The sequence below is a fragment of the Taudactylus pleione genome, unplaced genomic scaffold, assembly GCF_031769625.1.
Source record: "Taudactylus pleione unplaced genomic scaffold, aTauple2 ptg000373l, whole genome shotgun sequence".
Classification (NCBI taxonomy): domain Eukaryota; kingdom Metazoa; phylum Chordata; class Amphibia; order Anura; family Myobatrachidae; genus Taudactylus; species Taudactylus pleione.
The window spans coordinates 3,537,036-3,553,388 of record NW_028284774.1 but is presented as its reverse complement, the minus strand read 5'-3'; the positions used below and the strand labels follow the sequence as shown (position 1 = coordinate 3,553,388).

Genomic DNA, 16,353 nt, shown 5'->3' with positions numbered 1-16,353 from the left:
GCAGGGTGGTAATTGGACGAAATCAATTTGTATTACCTGGAAAGGTCCGTCAGTCGGGGGAATATGGGATGGTTTGGTAGGGATCGTTTTCCCAATGTTTTTCCTCAAGCAGGTCAACAAGGACATTGCTCTCTTTTCTGCTTGAGAAGAAAAACCCAGTGCGCACCAGTATGCTCTCACCAATTTGCACAAACCTTGCTTTCCCAAATGAGTCAGACCGTGCGCTGCCTCAGCCAGGCTGGGGTAGTATGCCTTGAGAGCCACTGGCTTACCTTGTCCGTCCTTCCAGAGAACTCTTGCCCACATCCCTTGGACCTCCAGGCTGACCTTTCCTGGATAGAACACAAATTTTGCATCTCAATTAATGTCAGCATATCAATTGTTTGGAAAGTCATGATTTGTTCAGTTGGTACATTCATTTTAACCCTGCTGCCCATTTTGCAGTTTCGTCTGCCCTGTTGTTGCCCAGTGACACCGTATCATCTTCACATGTATGGGTTTTACACTTAATTACTGCCACTGCCTTTGGCAATTGGATTGCTGTTAGTAGTCCTTTTATATGTTTGGAATGTGCAATTGGTGTGCCTGCTGCTATCATAAATTTTCTCGGATGCCATAAGGCACCGAAATCATGTACTACCCCGAAGGTGTACCTAGAGTCAGTGTAGATATTAGCAGATTTACCTTACGCTAATTCACATGCTCTCTTTAGTGCCACTAGTTCCGCCACTTGGGCCGAGTGTGGTGGTCCTAAAGGTGCGGCTTCTATGATGTCTTCGTCATTTACAACAGCATAACCTGTACATAACTCTCCAGTGTGAGTTTGTCTATGACAACTCCCATCCATGTAAAATGTCACATCTACATTTTCTAAAGGTGTATCCCGTATGTCAGGTCTTGCAGTAAAGGTTTGATTCAGATATTCCATACAATCATGTGCATTAATATACCTGCAGAACTCACCTGCTGCCAGCAGCTCACCTCTCTCCACCCTTTGTGCATCATGTTGCACATATGGTAAATACGTAGCTGGGTTTAACGTACTGCACCTTTTGATGGTGATGTTTGCAGGTGCTATTAAGGCTAGTTCCCATTTTGTGAACCTAGCTGAGGAGACATGGCTGGTTTGGGCAGAGTTTAGCAAAGCAGATACAGCATGGGGAGTATAGACTATCATATCATGGCCTAGTACTACATCCTCACTCTTACTGACCAATAGAGCAGTTGCTGCTACACTTCTTAAACACGTTGGGAGTGATCTTGCCACAGTGTCCAATTGTGCATCACCATGTTTTTGTGTGAGGACACCTGCTGCGCAACCATCGGCTTCCGTACAACACAAACCAAAAGGTTTTTCATAATCAGGTATTCCCAATGCAGGTGCTCTTGTCAGACTATCCTTAAGATTAAGGAAAGCCTGCTCTGATTCCTCTGTGTGTATGACACGATCGGGCTTTGAGGAAGAGACTAAGGAGCTCATTCAGAGTCGGTCGTGAGCTCTGTGCACTCACAACCGACTCGATGTTGCCCCACAGAGCATGTGCACGACGGAGCCGGCTCCGTCGTGCGGATGCGCGAGACCCGGCTAACGACGGGCGCTCCGTCATTAGGGGTCTTGTAGCAGACGGGGCGAGCTGTCGATGTTGAGTGACAGCTCACCCCGTTTGCTGGGCGGGCCGGGGGCGTACCCGGCCAAACGGAGGCGTTCCAGTTGGAACGCTTGCTGTTTGGGGGCGGCCCCACTGACATCATTGCTGATGTCAGCTGGGAACTTCCTGCTCAAACAGAGCAGGAAGCTCCCTGGGGCTTACGAGTGCCCAGACCCTACCCTAGGGTCTGGTCATAAGCCCCGATGGTCTTGACCATCTCGACCATCACCCATGTCGGTCGTTAGAGCTGTGGGTGTTAACCCACAGCTTAACGATCGACAAGGAGGCGGCCGTTCAGGATGCAAGTGGCCGCCCTGATTCAGAGCAACCACTTGCATCTAACGACCGCCTCTGAATGAGGCCCTAAGTCCTGTAATGGCAAGGGTAAAAGAGAAAAACATGGGATCCACATTCTTCAGTATCCACACATTCCCAAGAAGGTACGAATTTGCTGTTGATTCTGCGGCAGTGTCATGTTCTGTATGGCCTGGATTCTGTCGTTTGTGAGATGTAGTAACCCCTGAGTTAGGCAATGTCCCAAATATTTTACCCTGGACTGGCATGGCTGTAGTTTGTCCTTGGCAACCTTGTGTCCTGTTTGCGAGAGATGAAGCAACAAAAGTTTAGTATCATTTAAACATGACAAACGAATCAGAACATAACAATAAATCGTCCACATATTGTATTAGAACAGATCCATTAGCAGGTTGAAAAGATTGTAAACAGTCGTGTAAGGCCTGGGAAAAGATACTGGGGCTGTCTATGAAACCTTGGGGCAATCGTGTCCATGTGTATTGTACACCCCTGTATGTAAAGGCGAATAGGTACTGACGGGATGAAGAGGCACAGAGAAGAAAGCAGAACAGAGGTCAATGACAGTGAAATGGGTTGCATTTGGTGGGATCTGCATGAGAATGACAGCTGGATTTGGCTCTCTACCACCTTATTAACCCCTCTAAGGTCTTGTACCAGCCTATAATCCCTCCCACCACTCTTCTTTACAGGAAAGATGGGACTGTTGGCTACACTAGCTGTACGAACTAAAATTCCCTGCTGTAACAATCACTCAATTATGGGAAAAACCCCTAATTCTACCTCCTGTTTTAATGGGTAGTGGGGAATTTTTGGAGCTTGCCTACCGCTTTTTAAATTTACCATTACGGGACTTACGTTTGCCATTAATCCAGTGTCCTGTCCATCCTTGGTCCAAAGTGAATCTGGAATTTGGGATAACATTTGATCTACCAGAGATAGATTTTCACATAAACCGGTAGAGTGATACATTATCCTTTGGGGAGTGTCCAACATATCCCTCACCTCGTCCGCAACTCTCTCTGGGATATCTAAAAATACATCATCAGGGGTACAATATATGACACATCCCATCTTACATAACAAATCCCTTCCCAGTAGGTTAGTAGGAGCCGCTGCTGCCAGGAGAAAAGAATGCCTGGTATGCAACGGCCCGATAGTGACCTCTGTGGATTTTGTTAAAGGAGAATGTTGCACTTTACCCGTTACACCCATTGCTGGTACTGTCTCGTTGGTTACCTGTAAATTACCGGGAGATTTTATCACTGACCTGGTCGCCCCTGTGTCTACAAGAAAAGGATATTTAGTACCAGCTACATCAATCATTACCGGTTCTTCCCTAGTACTTCCCGTTAACCTGACTATCTGTAGACTACAGGTATGACCTGACCCCTAGCGTTGACTCCCACTCTCCAATACAGCATTCACGGCCACAATTGGAGCTGGTGTCTGTTGGACATTTAATGTTCTCTGTGTATATGCCTTATGGGGATATCCAGGTACTCCCTGGTTAGGGGGTCCTACCCTCTTCACCATGCAGTTCCTACTTACATGTCCCAGTTGGTTGCAATTAAAGCACTTTCGTGAGTGGGGTGGATGAAAGGATTGCTGTGTGGGTTGAGCAGATGGGAAGGATGGTGGGTGTGGTTAAGGATATTGAGGGAAATATGGTGGTTGTACATAGTATGTTGTGGTTGTGTGTGATAAGTGGGGTAGGGCTGTGTTTGCGGTGGTGCAGGATTGGTGAGGACGTGTAGCTGTGCAGGTGTGTCTGCTGGCTGTGATGTTACAGTCATTCCTTCTAGAGCTTGAATACTAACAGCCATTAGTTTCAGGCTCTGGGTCTCGCTCTTATTAGAGATGTTCTTATCATGTTCAATAGCGGATTCTATGAAGGTGTCTACAGTGACTCCCCTCCAGCCAGGCTGCGAGGTCTGAACTCGGGTCTTTAGGTTCTCTTTTAGACCATCCATAAGTACAGTGACAGTCATTCCCCTGTGATGAGTGCTATCTGTAATATCTTCTAACCCAGTGTACTAGGTGATAGCCTGCAGAGCTCAGTTACAATAATCCTCTGCAGATTCACTCTCTTTTTGCTTTATGGTGAAAATTTTGCTCCAGTTAACTACTACTAGAAAATATACGTCCAATTGAGTTACAATGTGGGAAATGTTACCTTGGTTAACTTAATCTGTTAAGGGAACATCTCCATCCAGTACACAATCAGTGATACATTTTGTCACGTCGGTATTGCGTGGAAGACAAGCCCTTAACACCACTCGCCAATCTTTATTGGTTGGCTCGTGAGAACTACCCAACTTTTTCAAAATTTGGACATTTGGCTAAATTCTTTTTAGGATCAGGGAAATCATTCATTATGGAATTTAGCTCCGCTCTTGTCCAAGGACAATGCATTGCTACCTCCCTTGTGGGCACTACACCGTTCGCATCCGCATTCCCATTCGGAACAGTTATTGTCCGGATAGGATGCAGACCGGCCACACTGCTACTTTTGACCTTATTACCTGGCTGGGAGTTTAGTCTATTACTGCTACGTATAGGGTTAACAACTTCCTCTACGGGTGCAGTGGATGTTAACACTTCCTGTACTATCACTGATGAAGATGGCGGCACCCCTTGTGCTTGCTGTGGTGGAGCATCTAACATGTGTACAGCATGGGAAATGGCAGACATAACAATAGGCTCATCATCCGCATCATAAACATTTTCCTTATGATTACTTAAGAGAGGGTACAAATTACTTGTTACATTTTTATGGGTTTTTTCAACAACTATACCTGCACCCCCGTCTGCATAGGGCGGCGGTGGTGCACGTGGACCACTGGCAATACCTTCCACAACGCTACCTTGCTGCACGTGCTTGCTATCTCGCGGCGCGCACGCACGCACTGCAGTTTAGCGCTGCGGGTGTACTTTCTGGTATCGTGCTTGCAACGCTAGTACACCTTTAAGCCATGCATCCCCTTCATGCGGCCATAATTTTAAATACTCGTTATACTTTACCTTTTTCACTCAAGAGCGCACCATACTGATGCTATCTCGGACATTGTTCAATACATCCTTATCAAAGCTACCAATACTGGGAAACAGTCTAACACTCTTCATCGTCATCTTAAACCATACATCACAGTACCTAATTGCATAAGCACCGTACTTAGTATGCATAACACGGAGTGCTGACCCAAGCGGCGCCTCCCACAGCAGCACATCATCAACTAACATCTCTACTGTTTGCGTGGCTCCCATCTTGGGAAAACCCCTACATTTTTCAATAAAGATTTAAACCGGTGAAAGACACTCAAGACACTTTCACTTACCTGTGGACATCTTGGAAACAGGGCGTATCCACAAACCCTATGGAAGAATATCTAGTGCTTCCACGCACCTGTGGAAGAAGCTGCTTCCACGCAGAAACCCTTTTTGACTACCTTTCAACTGCTAGGGGGTAATACTTACCCTTTTTTTCCAGTTGATTTCGTCCACCCTCTCTTCAGTTCACAATCACAGTTTAGCCAAAACTATGCGGTTCAATTACAGTGCTCAAATAAGCCTAACTGATTACTGAATACTGTAATCACACTGAGAGCCGAACCCTAACAAAAATAACAACCCATACACCTGCTATGTGTATAGTAAACGGTAAGCTACTACAGAGTCACTAGGCCGTCTCCTACGCCTAGTACTTAAGGGACCTACGATACCGTTAACATTTTAGGAACCGTGTTACACCCTAAAGCAACAAATACTCACTGTTACACACTTTTTCCTGCACAGAAAAAGAATACACGTTCACCCAGCTATTGGCAACACTGATAATGCAATCTCAACGGCTTTGTTTAAAACACGTGGCAGCAATACAGGAAATACGTATACGCTATTGTGCGACTAGTCGCATACACAATAATGCGACTACTACACAATACATATTATGACTTTTACGCTATAGTGCCACTTAGTCGCATACACAATAATGCAACTTCCCCTTTTTAATAGACAAAACAAAACAAAAAAAAAAATATCGATGAAGGAAAACAAACTTTTTCCTCCCTCGTCCCTGGATCCTCAATCAGCGCTCCTAAAGTCACAATAACAGGTAGCGGACTCTCAGCAACAACAGTGGTAACAGATTTCGAAAGCACAATGCGTTCTCCTGTTAGGCGCCTCCACCCTTTTGCTGAGAGATCGCTACCGAGTGACCGGTGGCGTGATTAACACTGCGAGCCCCCAACTATTGATACCTCATTTAAACCTCTATGCAATCCTACCTATACCTTCTAAAATTGTCACAATTTAGCGTAATGAGTCGCACAGTAAATAAATGCCTTCAGACTTTGAATGTGGTTCCAAAGCACAAAAAGTTATTATTCAACATAAAAACAGATGGTTACACGCTGTGATCTAAAGACAATTAGCGCAAAAATAAATCATACAGACCCAAGGTATAGTTGTTATATACGCACGCGCTCCGGGCCCAGATACCGGCATCAGCATTAGAAACCTCCGTCAACAGAACAGCAAGAAGACTCCAGACTGGGGTCAGAGAGCGCACATATATACTCTTTCAGGAATTGGCAATACAATAGGCAAGTTTGGCATGATTCCATTGGTTCTTCTTAAAAGGTGTTTCTGTTACAGGATAGTTTATTGGACAATTTCAAATGGACACAAACAGCCTCCAACCGCCCTTTGTGTCCTTCTTCCCGTTGCATGCTAATCTAAGCTGCTAACATTACAGAGTACATTTTAGTGTTTTAACTCTCTATAGTCCATAGTTTGCAGATGCATGTTCCGATCTTCTCACCGATGGTACCGGAAATCTGTGGAGACACAGTGGATCAGTACAACACCAGACACGGTCTGCTTACCATGTACTAAACCTTAGATATCAAATAACCTTTATTACACAACATTAATAATCACTGAATAAATCTTGAATATTACACTTTAATACTAGGGAACCTTTCATGTAAGTGTGCAAGTATTGGGGAATTGGGAAAAGACGCTAGTGAGCGTTGTGCGACTATATGTTTTGTGGAGTACATTATGGTGCGTGTTTTGCAGGCAATTATTTTATATGTTTTAGTGACTGTCTGTATTTATGTGGTGAGGACTTTTTAAACTTCTTTCTATTGCGTGGGAATCACACGACGCTAAATAATAGCATCCCCGTATGTACTTATAGTGGCGAGTTTCACTAAAATGGCGCTGGGCTGCCAGTCGCAAAATGGCGTCTCATTGCCATTCGCAAAATGGCGTCGTGCAGATCTGATTTTAAACTGATCCTGTCTCAGCCAATTATCCGGCTTCGACGGTCACCTAACTTTAGCACATGCTATGAGTCTTTCCTGGGATACCTTTTTGGAGATGGTTTGGAAGTGTATTAGGATAATTGCACCGAAGGACCACAAAATCTGTATTTTTGCCCTTAAAAGGAAAAAAATCTTAATCAAAATTATTCATCAGTATGTGTTTGTACTCTCTACTGTGGCGGAGGTTGATATTGCTAGGACTTGACTTACACTTGAGCACCCATTTCTACATACTTGGAAGGCCCTGGTCAATGACTCTGAACCATAAAAGGAACCTTACACTAGCAGGAACGCTGTTTATAAATATCAAACTCTAGGATCAATGGTGTCTGTCTCTGCCAAAGCCAGAAGGATGTCACCTCTTACAGTGTATATATATCTGGCCCTCTTAGTGCCTTGCCCTGCACACACCTCTCCCCCTTTCTGCAGCTTTAGGCTGCTTTGGTTTCATGGAATGGGTTTAGATTGACCGATTTCAGTCCAAACCCTATTTTTTGCTTTATCTACTATCATACACTGGTTTATTGGTGATGGGAGGTATTTTTTCCTAATCATAGTTGTATCTAAAGGTGCGTACACACTAGACGATATTCTGAACGACTGAACGATAATGATATCGTAATCGTTCATTATTGAGTCCAGTTTTTACGCAAATATAACAACCAACTATGCGTGCTCCTGCAGGACGTTGGTCTTTGTCGTTCATCGCCCGAACATGCAGGCCATGTTCGGGGATGAGAGAGGAAGCACGGCACTGAACGATAGCATGCATGATATCGTTCAGTGTGTGTGCTCAATGTTGTTAACGACATTGAGCACACACCTGCCAGGGAAACACTAGATGATATCACTCATGCAGCAATTCATCTAGTGTGTACGCACCTTTACAGATCTTATTACCTTTGCAACACTGCTTATTTGTATTTGTTTTTCTGTTGTCATTTGTCTTTGTTTTATCTTATTGCAAATAAAATTGCTATTCAGCAAAGGTTGATGGAGTCCGAACTAATAACATTGGATATACAAAATAATAACATAAGAATGACGTTGGTTTTTGTATTATTACTTTAATTATCTCTTTAACTATTGCAATATTTGTAAGACTCTAGGTTGGCGGTGCTACCATGTAATTTTTGTGAATACCACAATAATACAGTTTGCAAAGAAGCAGAAGAACAAAAAAAAGGGGTATTTTCCTGGTGCACATTTTTTGTTCTTCTGCTTCTTTGCAAAATGTATTATTGCAAATAAAAATGACCTGATTTTAAATAAAAATACAAGAATAGATGACTTTTTTTGCCAGTACAACACATTTGGGAGACTTTGTTTTATTATTATTTCTACTGCAAAAACAAAAAACCCCATATAACAGCAGATCTATTGTACAGGTTGAGTCTCCCATATCCAAAATGCTTGGGACCAGGGGTATTTTGGATAACGAAATATTCCGTATTTTGGAATAATTGCATATCATAATGAAATATCTTGGGAATGGGACCCCAATATACACACAGAATGCATATATGTGTTATATGCACCTTATACACACAGCCTGCAGCTCATTTTATACAATATTTTCAATAATTTTGTGGCTCAAGCAAAGTTTGTGTACATACATGAAATAAATTTATGTTTCATTTACACCCTATACACACAGCCTGAAGGTAATTTTATACTATATTTTTTATAATTTGTGCCTTAGACAAAGTTTGTGTACATTGAACCATCAAAAATCAAAGGTTTTATTAACTCAGTCATGCCAAAATTATTCCGTAATTCGGAATATTCTGTATTTCGGAATATTTGGATATGGGAGACTCAACCTGTATTACTTTCACACCAACTATTTTTAGTTTATATCCGATCTGTAGATTTTTGTTGTTTTTTTAGATTCTTAAGTTTTAAAAAAAATGTCCACTGCCTTTTTCATAGACCTTGCTGCATAAAATACATGTTGAGTCTCCCATATCCAGAATGCTTGGGACCAGGTGCATTTTAGATATCAGAATATTCCGTATTTTGGAATAATTGCATACCATTATGAGATCTTGGGAATAGAACCCAAATCTAAACACAGAATGCTTTTATGTTTTATACACATACAGCCTGCAGGTAATTTTATACAACATTTTCAATCATGTTGTTGCTCAACCAAAGTTTGTGTACATACATGAAATTAATTTATGTTTCATATACACCTCGTTACACAAAACCGGAAGATAGTTTTATACTATATTTTTAATAATGTTGTGCCTTAAACAAAATGTATATACATTGCGCTATCAAAAATAAAAAAGGTTTCATTATCTCAGTCATGCCAAAAAAAAAAAAAATCTGTATTGTGGAATATTTGGATATGGGAAACTCAACCTGTAAGGGGATTCAATGTCTAAAAGATTACTTCTTAAGTTATTTCTTGCCAAGTAACAAAATCCAGAAGGGTGTGAGCTGTGTCTGTTACAGAGATCCTCAGAGACAATCTAATATTAGACTTCCAACAAGGAAACAAAACACAACAGAAACCACAGAATAATCAGGCATTCCAGGTGTAACATAATACAAAATGATTATTAATCCTGCCAAACGTTTATTACCCAGTCACTTAATTAGTTAAGCCATGAAAAACCTAAATATATTTTGCGGGTGTCCTAATCAGTTTTGGTTCCTACTTAAAAAAGCTAGACATTAATGAAAAGCATATTTTACATGACCACAGGTTCCTGCGTGAAAATATTTGGGGGAAGGAGGGAGATTTTTGGATTCTGGAAGAGGGATAAAGTGCCAACCATTCAATTTGCTGCCAATTTACAGGCTGTGCTAGAAAAATTACAGTTAGGTGCTGTTCGGTTTATTTTAACTTTCTCCACGATTTGAAGTCTCCCCGCAGATCATCAAAATGTATTGCATGAATAAACAGTATATATTACATACAATTACAGCACATACTTGTTTAGGATGAAAAACATAGGTCATTGGAATTCATCTTTAAAAACTCTAATTGATCCAGAGGGAGGCAATAACAAAAAACCCTCTAGAACGCACACAGTGCATCTGGCGTCAGAATGGGAATCGGACAGTTCCCAAGAGCAATATACTACATTGTTATTATCAACAATAGCCCTGTACATTTTCATGCGTTAGGAAATTGTTCAATCCTGTCTTTATATTTTTTATTTTCATTTTGTTAATTTTAGTCCTGCCAATAGCAGGTCTTGCAGAAACATGTTTCATGGCTCTTACAGTAAGTAAGGAGTGTTAGGTTTAGGCACCCCAGTGGGACTTAGGGTTAGCCTGCATGAAGGAGGAGGTTGGGGGGGGGGGGTAGGTTCAGGCACCACTGGGGGGTGATTAGGGTTAGGTACTAAGGGGGGCGGGTTAGTATGAGGGTGCAGGAAAGGAGGGTAGAGTTAGGGGGTAAGTAGGACAGGGGAAAATTACTCATCATTCCCCTGTTGGGATTGGCACCATCGAGATACCGCTGTCAGTGTATGGACAGCCGGCATCCCTTAGTAGATAGACCCCTTAATCTCTTTTCTTTAAGCTTCTGTTCACTGTGGGGACCTAAACCTCAAAGAGACACAGAATTGTAATTATAGATTATTAATATATATTTATACATTGGGATCATATGCCCTTGAACCTTATCTGCTGCAAATAAATGTAACTAATACTCTTTATTCATTAATGAGAATTTCCCTGCCACCCAGTTGCCTCTCTCTGCAATCTCCATGTCTAGGACATCCTTTTGAGAAGTGGTGCCCAAAACTGAACTGCATATTTAAGGTTAAAAATACAAAAATGCCATCAGAATGCTGAGAGTCCCATTTTTTGAGCAGATGTGGCTTGATGAGATACCTACAACCATAGGTGCCAGCTTTGAGTGTCTGTGCACCCCCCATATTTATGTTGTCCCTAACCGTGCCTGTGTATTGGCATTTTTCAGTCATGAGTGGGCTAATGTCTGCAACTGTATATCCTTTATATTCAAGCATTTCAGTTGACTTGGCCAATGTACAATATGCGAAAACTGTAGAGTAGATGAATGAGTCTTCATAATTGTTTGGCCCCTGCACCTTTGGGGATTGCAGGAATACAACATAACAGCAATTCCCATTTCATTTAATTATCCAGAAGAAGGTTCTTGAAGCAGAATATTTGATTTAAAATTTCAGTAAAAAACGATTACATAAGCAACAAAAGTCAATGTGGTTTCAAATGAGGAACACACCATAATTTAATGATCTTTTTATGCAGACAATATTGTACATAATTTAGCACTTGCAGTAATGAAAGCCAATGCCATGACAGAATTTCCATATACTGGCCAATTCTTTCACTCTTGTTAAAGACAATTAGTGTAGGAGTGTGTGAAGTTTTATGCGGAATAACTAACTGAGGGATAGATTTACTAAAGTGTGGTTTTTTAGAAGTGGAGATATTGCCCATAGCAACCAATCAGATTCTACTTTTGTATCTAGCAGCTTCTAGAACAGGGGTGGTCAAGAAGCGGCCCTCCAGCTGTTTGTGAACTACAAATCCCAGCATGCTTTGCAACATTTTTAGCATGACTAAATAGCAAAACTCTGGCAGGGCATGCTGGTATGTGTAGTTTTACATCTGGGGACCGCTTATTGCCCACCCCTAGTCTAGAAGATAATAGCTATAATCTGATTGGTTGCTATGGGCAACAACTCCACTTCTAAAAACCATCACTTTAGTAAATATACCCCTGACAGCGTAAAAAAGTTAGGGAGTGCTTGAAACAGCTCTATTGGTACAACTATTCAAGAAAGAATCTATTTCTGGAGAACACACTTCTATATTTACCATTTACACACAGTTTTCTGAGCCAATGATTTGCTCACTTGACTCAAGTTATTTAAATCTTACCGTCACAGTTGTAGCTGTCCTTAGGATACACATTAGGAGCCAGAGATTTGTTATTGCCATTAATGCCAGTGTTTTCTATAGCAGAAAGCGTGGTACTGGGCAGATCACTGCATTTGTCATCATTGTGATGTGGGCAGTTAGCAGATTGAGCATTTAACATCTGAAGACTGTGGTCTTCGATCTCCCTAACACTCCAGAGAGAGGCATAGACCATCCTTTAAAAAAAAAAGAAAAATATATGAATAAATAAAACAGTACTACTAGACTCAAGGCTAACCATTATTAACAGAATAATAATCTGAATAATAAAACAAATTTGTATAAACAGGACAGAGAATCGAACTACTGTGCATTCATAATTCTATTATTTATTTTAGTAAACAGCTTTGGATGTTACAGTTCTGTTTCTTTGGGCCAATATGGTCCTTTTGAACTGCTGTATAATTATCAGACTCGCTATGCTAATCATCCTATACACTGCTTCTGGGGGGGGGGTTTGTCCCCGATTCTCTTAAAAATGTATATTTGATTAGGAGCTGAATACATTTTTGTTGCAAACCTTTATGAACAAGTTTAAAAATGACTCTATAGCCAGCCCAAAATACTGCTTTTTAAAGCAGCATAAACATGTGCAGGGAGGGCAACATACAGCAGCTGTGCTATATAGCCAATCTGACTACAAATTGTTTGCATTCACTATGTCCATGGTTACAGAGGCCACTAATGCTGGGCATACAATAACAGATAAAATGCATGTCAGACCAACAAACATTTTATCTGGCAGCCCGACACCCTGCAGATATCACAGGCATACACAGACATCTCACAGTGAATTGGCCCCGATATCTGCGCTCCGCCCCAGGGGAGGAGACATTTCCCCGATCCTTCCCTGTGAAGGAACAGGGGAAATGTCTGTCAGTCAGCAGCGGCTGGGCATACACTGCTCGATGCCGCCGACATTTAACTTACAAATTATTGCATCGGATGGGCATGCTGGACGATCTGGCATGCCCGACAGATCAATATTTTACCCTTGGTTGCCCGCGCACACACAGTACAATTATCGGGGCGATCTGTCCCGATAATTTTATAGTGTCCAGCAGTAGGAAGGTCAGTTATTTAGGACCTCTGTCAAAATGAAGCAATAGTGTGTTTCAAGGTTTTCAACAAAATGATTTCATACTGTCTTGTTTCAAGTATTGTTTTCCAATACAGTGCAGAAATCAGATCGATTATTTTGATTACACAACGTTTTTGCATAAAGTTACCATTTAAGGTCTGCATTAAGTGGTACTTTACACTTGAAAATGTGCCTTTGTGCACTCACCTAAGGCAACACACACACAGAAGTAAAAACAATTTTCATGGGGACTAAATCTCCATTAACAGTTGGAGTGGTACATTTGGGTTAATGTTGAAGATCTTATTTTTATACCATTATTATTCTTTTTTTTTTTTTCTTCATTAGTTAGAACAGTGGTCAGGGAAAAGAGGTAAATTACCCCACATGGGGTAAAAATGAAATTCCTGGGGGTAATGGACGGACAGCCGGGTATGCATATGAATCATTCTATAATATAGAATGATTCATATGCATGCCCGGCTGTGCCGCAGGGAGGCTCTAAGCCGGACGCCCGCTGAGATGTTATTACCAGCGGGCGCCTGGCTCCTTCCCTGCAGCGACACGTTAGCCGGAGGCTGGAGTTCTCTTCTGAACTCCAGCTTTCGGCTCTCTCCATGCGTACTATGGGAGAGACGTCATGACGTCTCTCCCATAGTTCCGAGGAGCAGCCGGGCGGACAGGACGGCAGCGGATGCAGGAGCGGGGATTAAGGTGTTTTTTTGTTTTTTGTACAAGCGGCACTACAGGGGCATTATATGGGGGCACTACTAAAGGGGCATAACTATGAGGGCACTACAAAAGGGGCATAACTATGGGGGCACTATTATATGATTTCCTTCCTTTCAAATCAAGGGGGCAACGTCGGTGTATCTAAATATATTTTGGGGTAAAAGGGAAAAAAGTTCCCTGACCCCTGAGTTAGAACATATATGAATAACAGTTCAACTTTCTATTGCTTTTGCAACCGTATGACAGTGCATTGGGAAAGTCATTTGTGGGTATTTCATTACATACTATAATATTGTGTTTAATCTTTGTTAATTTCAACACTATAAACTTGCTATACGTTTTCCATATACCTAGACTGTTTTGATCATCATTTTACAATTTTCCTAGAGCTTTGGAATTAATTTACAGGAAGAATATTTTCACCAGACCCAAAAATGTATCTTTGAAGTAACCTGGAACTTACTTTAGAAAAGCCTTTATTTCTGCGGACTCCACATTCTGCACAGTAAAGAAATTCTCTGTTTCCTGCCTGGTAACAAGCATATAGAATGACGGCGCTCTGGCGCAAAGAACAGCCTTGTGCACTTTAAACTTTGTCTGTCCAACATTCAGGGTGAAATCTGTGTGGATTTCATCATTTAAAAGCCTACAGAAGAAACAGGAGTTAGTAGTATATTGATTTTAGTAGATAACATACATGCTCCCATGTTAGTCATTGGCCACCCTCACTTCCCATCCGCCGAACAGTAAAACCTTTCAGATCAGATTTTGAATGAAATAGTAAAGCTGCATACACACAAAGATTTTCTGTCCAACCATCCAACTAGTCGATTGGTTGAAATGAATATCTGGTAAGGTATGACAGCAAAAGACAATCAGCAATTTGCTCCCAAATGCAGGAAAATGGACAAAAACTGTTGTTTGAACAAATTGTTTAGATCAAACATTTAACAAACTTGTCTGACCATTTTCATCTGTTTTCTGGCATTTAGGAGCAAGTTGCTGATCATCAGTTACTCCCATACGTTACCAGATTTTCATTCCAACCAATCAACTAGTTGGTTAGACCAGAAAATCTTTACGTGTGTATACAGCTTAAATTGCTCAACAGACCATAAAGGTTACGCCAACCTAATTTAGATGAAATCCAGCAACTTGTTATCCATCATCTATGTGTGCATAGCCGCTATCCACGAAATGTTGTAGAAAGCTGATACAATGTAAAAGTTAACTAATTCCATAGAGGTTATAAGCTTTTAGGGCAAAAAGCTTAAATCTGTAGCTACATTTTTAAGAGAATCGCGCACAAAAATAAGATTAAAGATTAAACATTCCATGTTTGGTATTCAATTGTTTTCGCCCACGACTCTTAGTAATGGGCAACCAACAAATCAATTCAATTGCTGCTCCGATCAGCCGCAAACATCACAAGCGCGCAGATTTCTTCTTGCACTCTCCTGAGGTGGCAGCGATAAGTCCTGGTTTTGGGCGTGACAACCAGGACTTTAGATGGGTTTAGCCACTTTACAAGGCTAAACCCTGTCTATTTAGGCGCAACATGTTCAAAAAGGCATGGGCACAAAAAAACAACTAAATACTCTCCAATCTCCCATCACTTTAGATGGGACAACGGCGCGTGGATTTCCCCCCAATGTGTTTAAAGTTAGGAGGATCTGAAAGAGTTGGAAGTTAATGGAGGTTATATTGCTCCAAAGAAATGTGCACGCACATAAAAAGCCGGCTCGGTGACGTCATTCCCGGAAGTAACTACACCAAGCGCTATTGCCCAATGGAGTGCGGAAACCAGCCGTCGTTGGTTTCCTACTGGACGCATAGAAACATGTGGCCGGGAAGATAATACAGTAACGCTATATAAAAAGCATAAGCAGCAACATAAAAATACGACTGCATGAACAGTCGTACACACTGTGCAAAAGGGGATGTAATTAATATGCCGCCGTACGGGATGCTGGCAGTCGAAATCCCGAACCACAGCCAGAGGACCGGCACCGGAATCCTGACAGCCGGCATCCCGAACGTAGCTATAGCGGCTAAGTATTGTTTATGCCAGGGGGTTGGGGGGGGGGAGTGTTAGATTTAGGCACCATGGGGGGGGGGGGTTAGGGCTAGGCACTAAGGGGGAGGGGTTAGGTTTAGGCCCCTAAGGAAGGGGGGGTTAAGTTTAGGCCCTAAGGAGGGGGGGTTAGAATGCGGGGAGGAGGGATAGAGACAGGGGGTGAAGGGAGGAGGGTTATTATACTTACAGAGCCTCGGGATGCCACTGTCTTTTGACAGGCGGCATCCAAGTCACCAGTATGAC

At 41.9% G+C, this 16,353-nt stretch overlaps 1 protein-coding gene across 2 annotated transcripts in view; it reads right to left on the bottom strand.

Moving 5' to 3' along the window:
- BTBD8 (BTB domain containing 8) overlaps positions 1-16,353 on the bottom strand; it is a 153,462-nt gene that overhangs the window by 136,459 nt on the left and 650 nt on the right. For both annotated transcript variants that reach the window (XM_088444894.1, XM_088444895.1), the window contains exons 2-3: positions 14,497-14,679; positions 12,182-12,396 (exon numbers count right to left, since the gene is read on the bottom strand). In XM_088444894.1, coding sequence (XP_088301020.1) covers positions 12,182-12,396; positions 14,497-14,679 — 398 coding nt within the window. The remainder of the gene's footprint in view (positions 1-12,181; positions 12,397-14,496; positions 14,680-16,353) is intronic.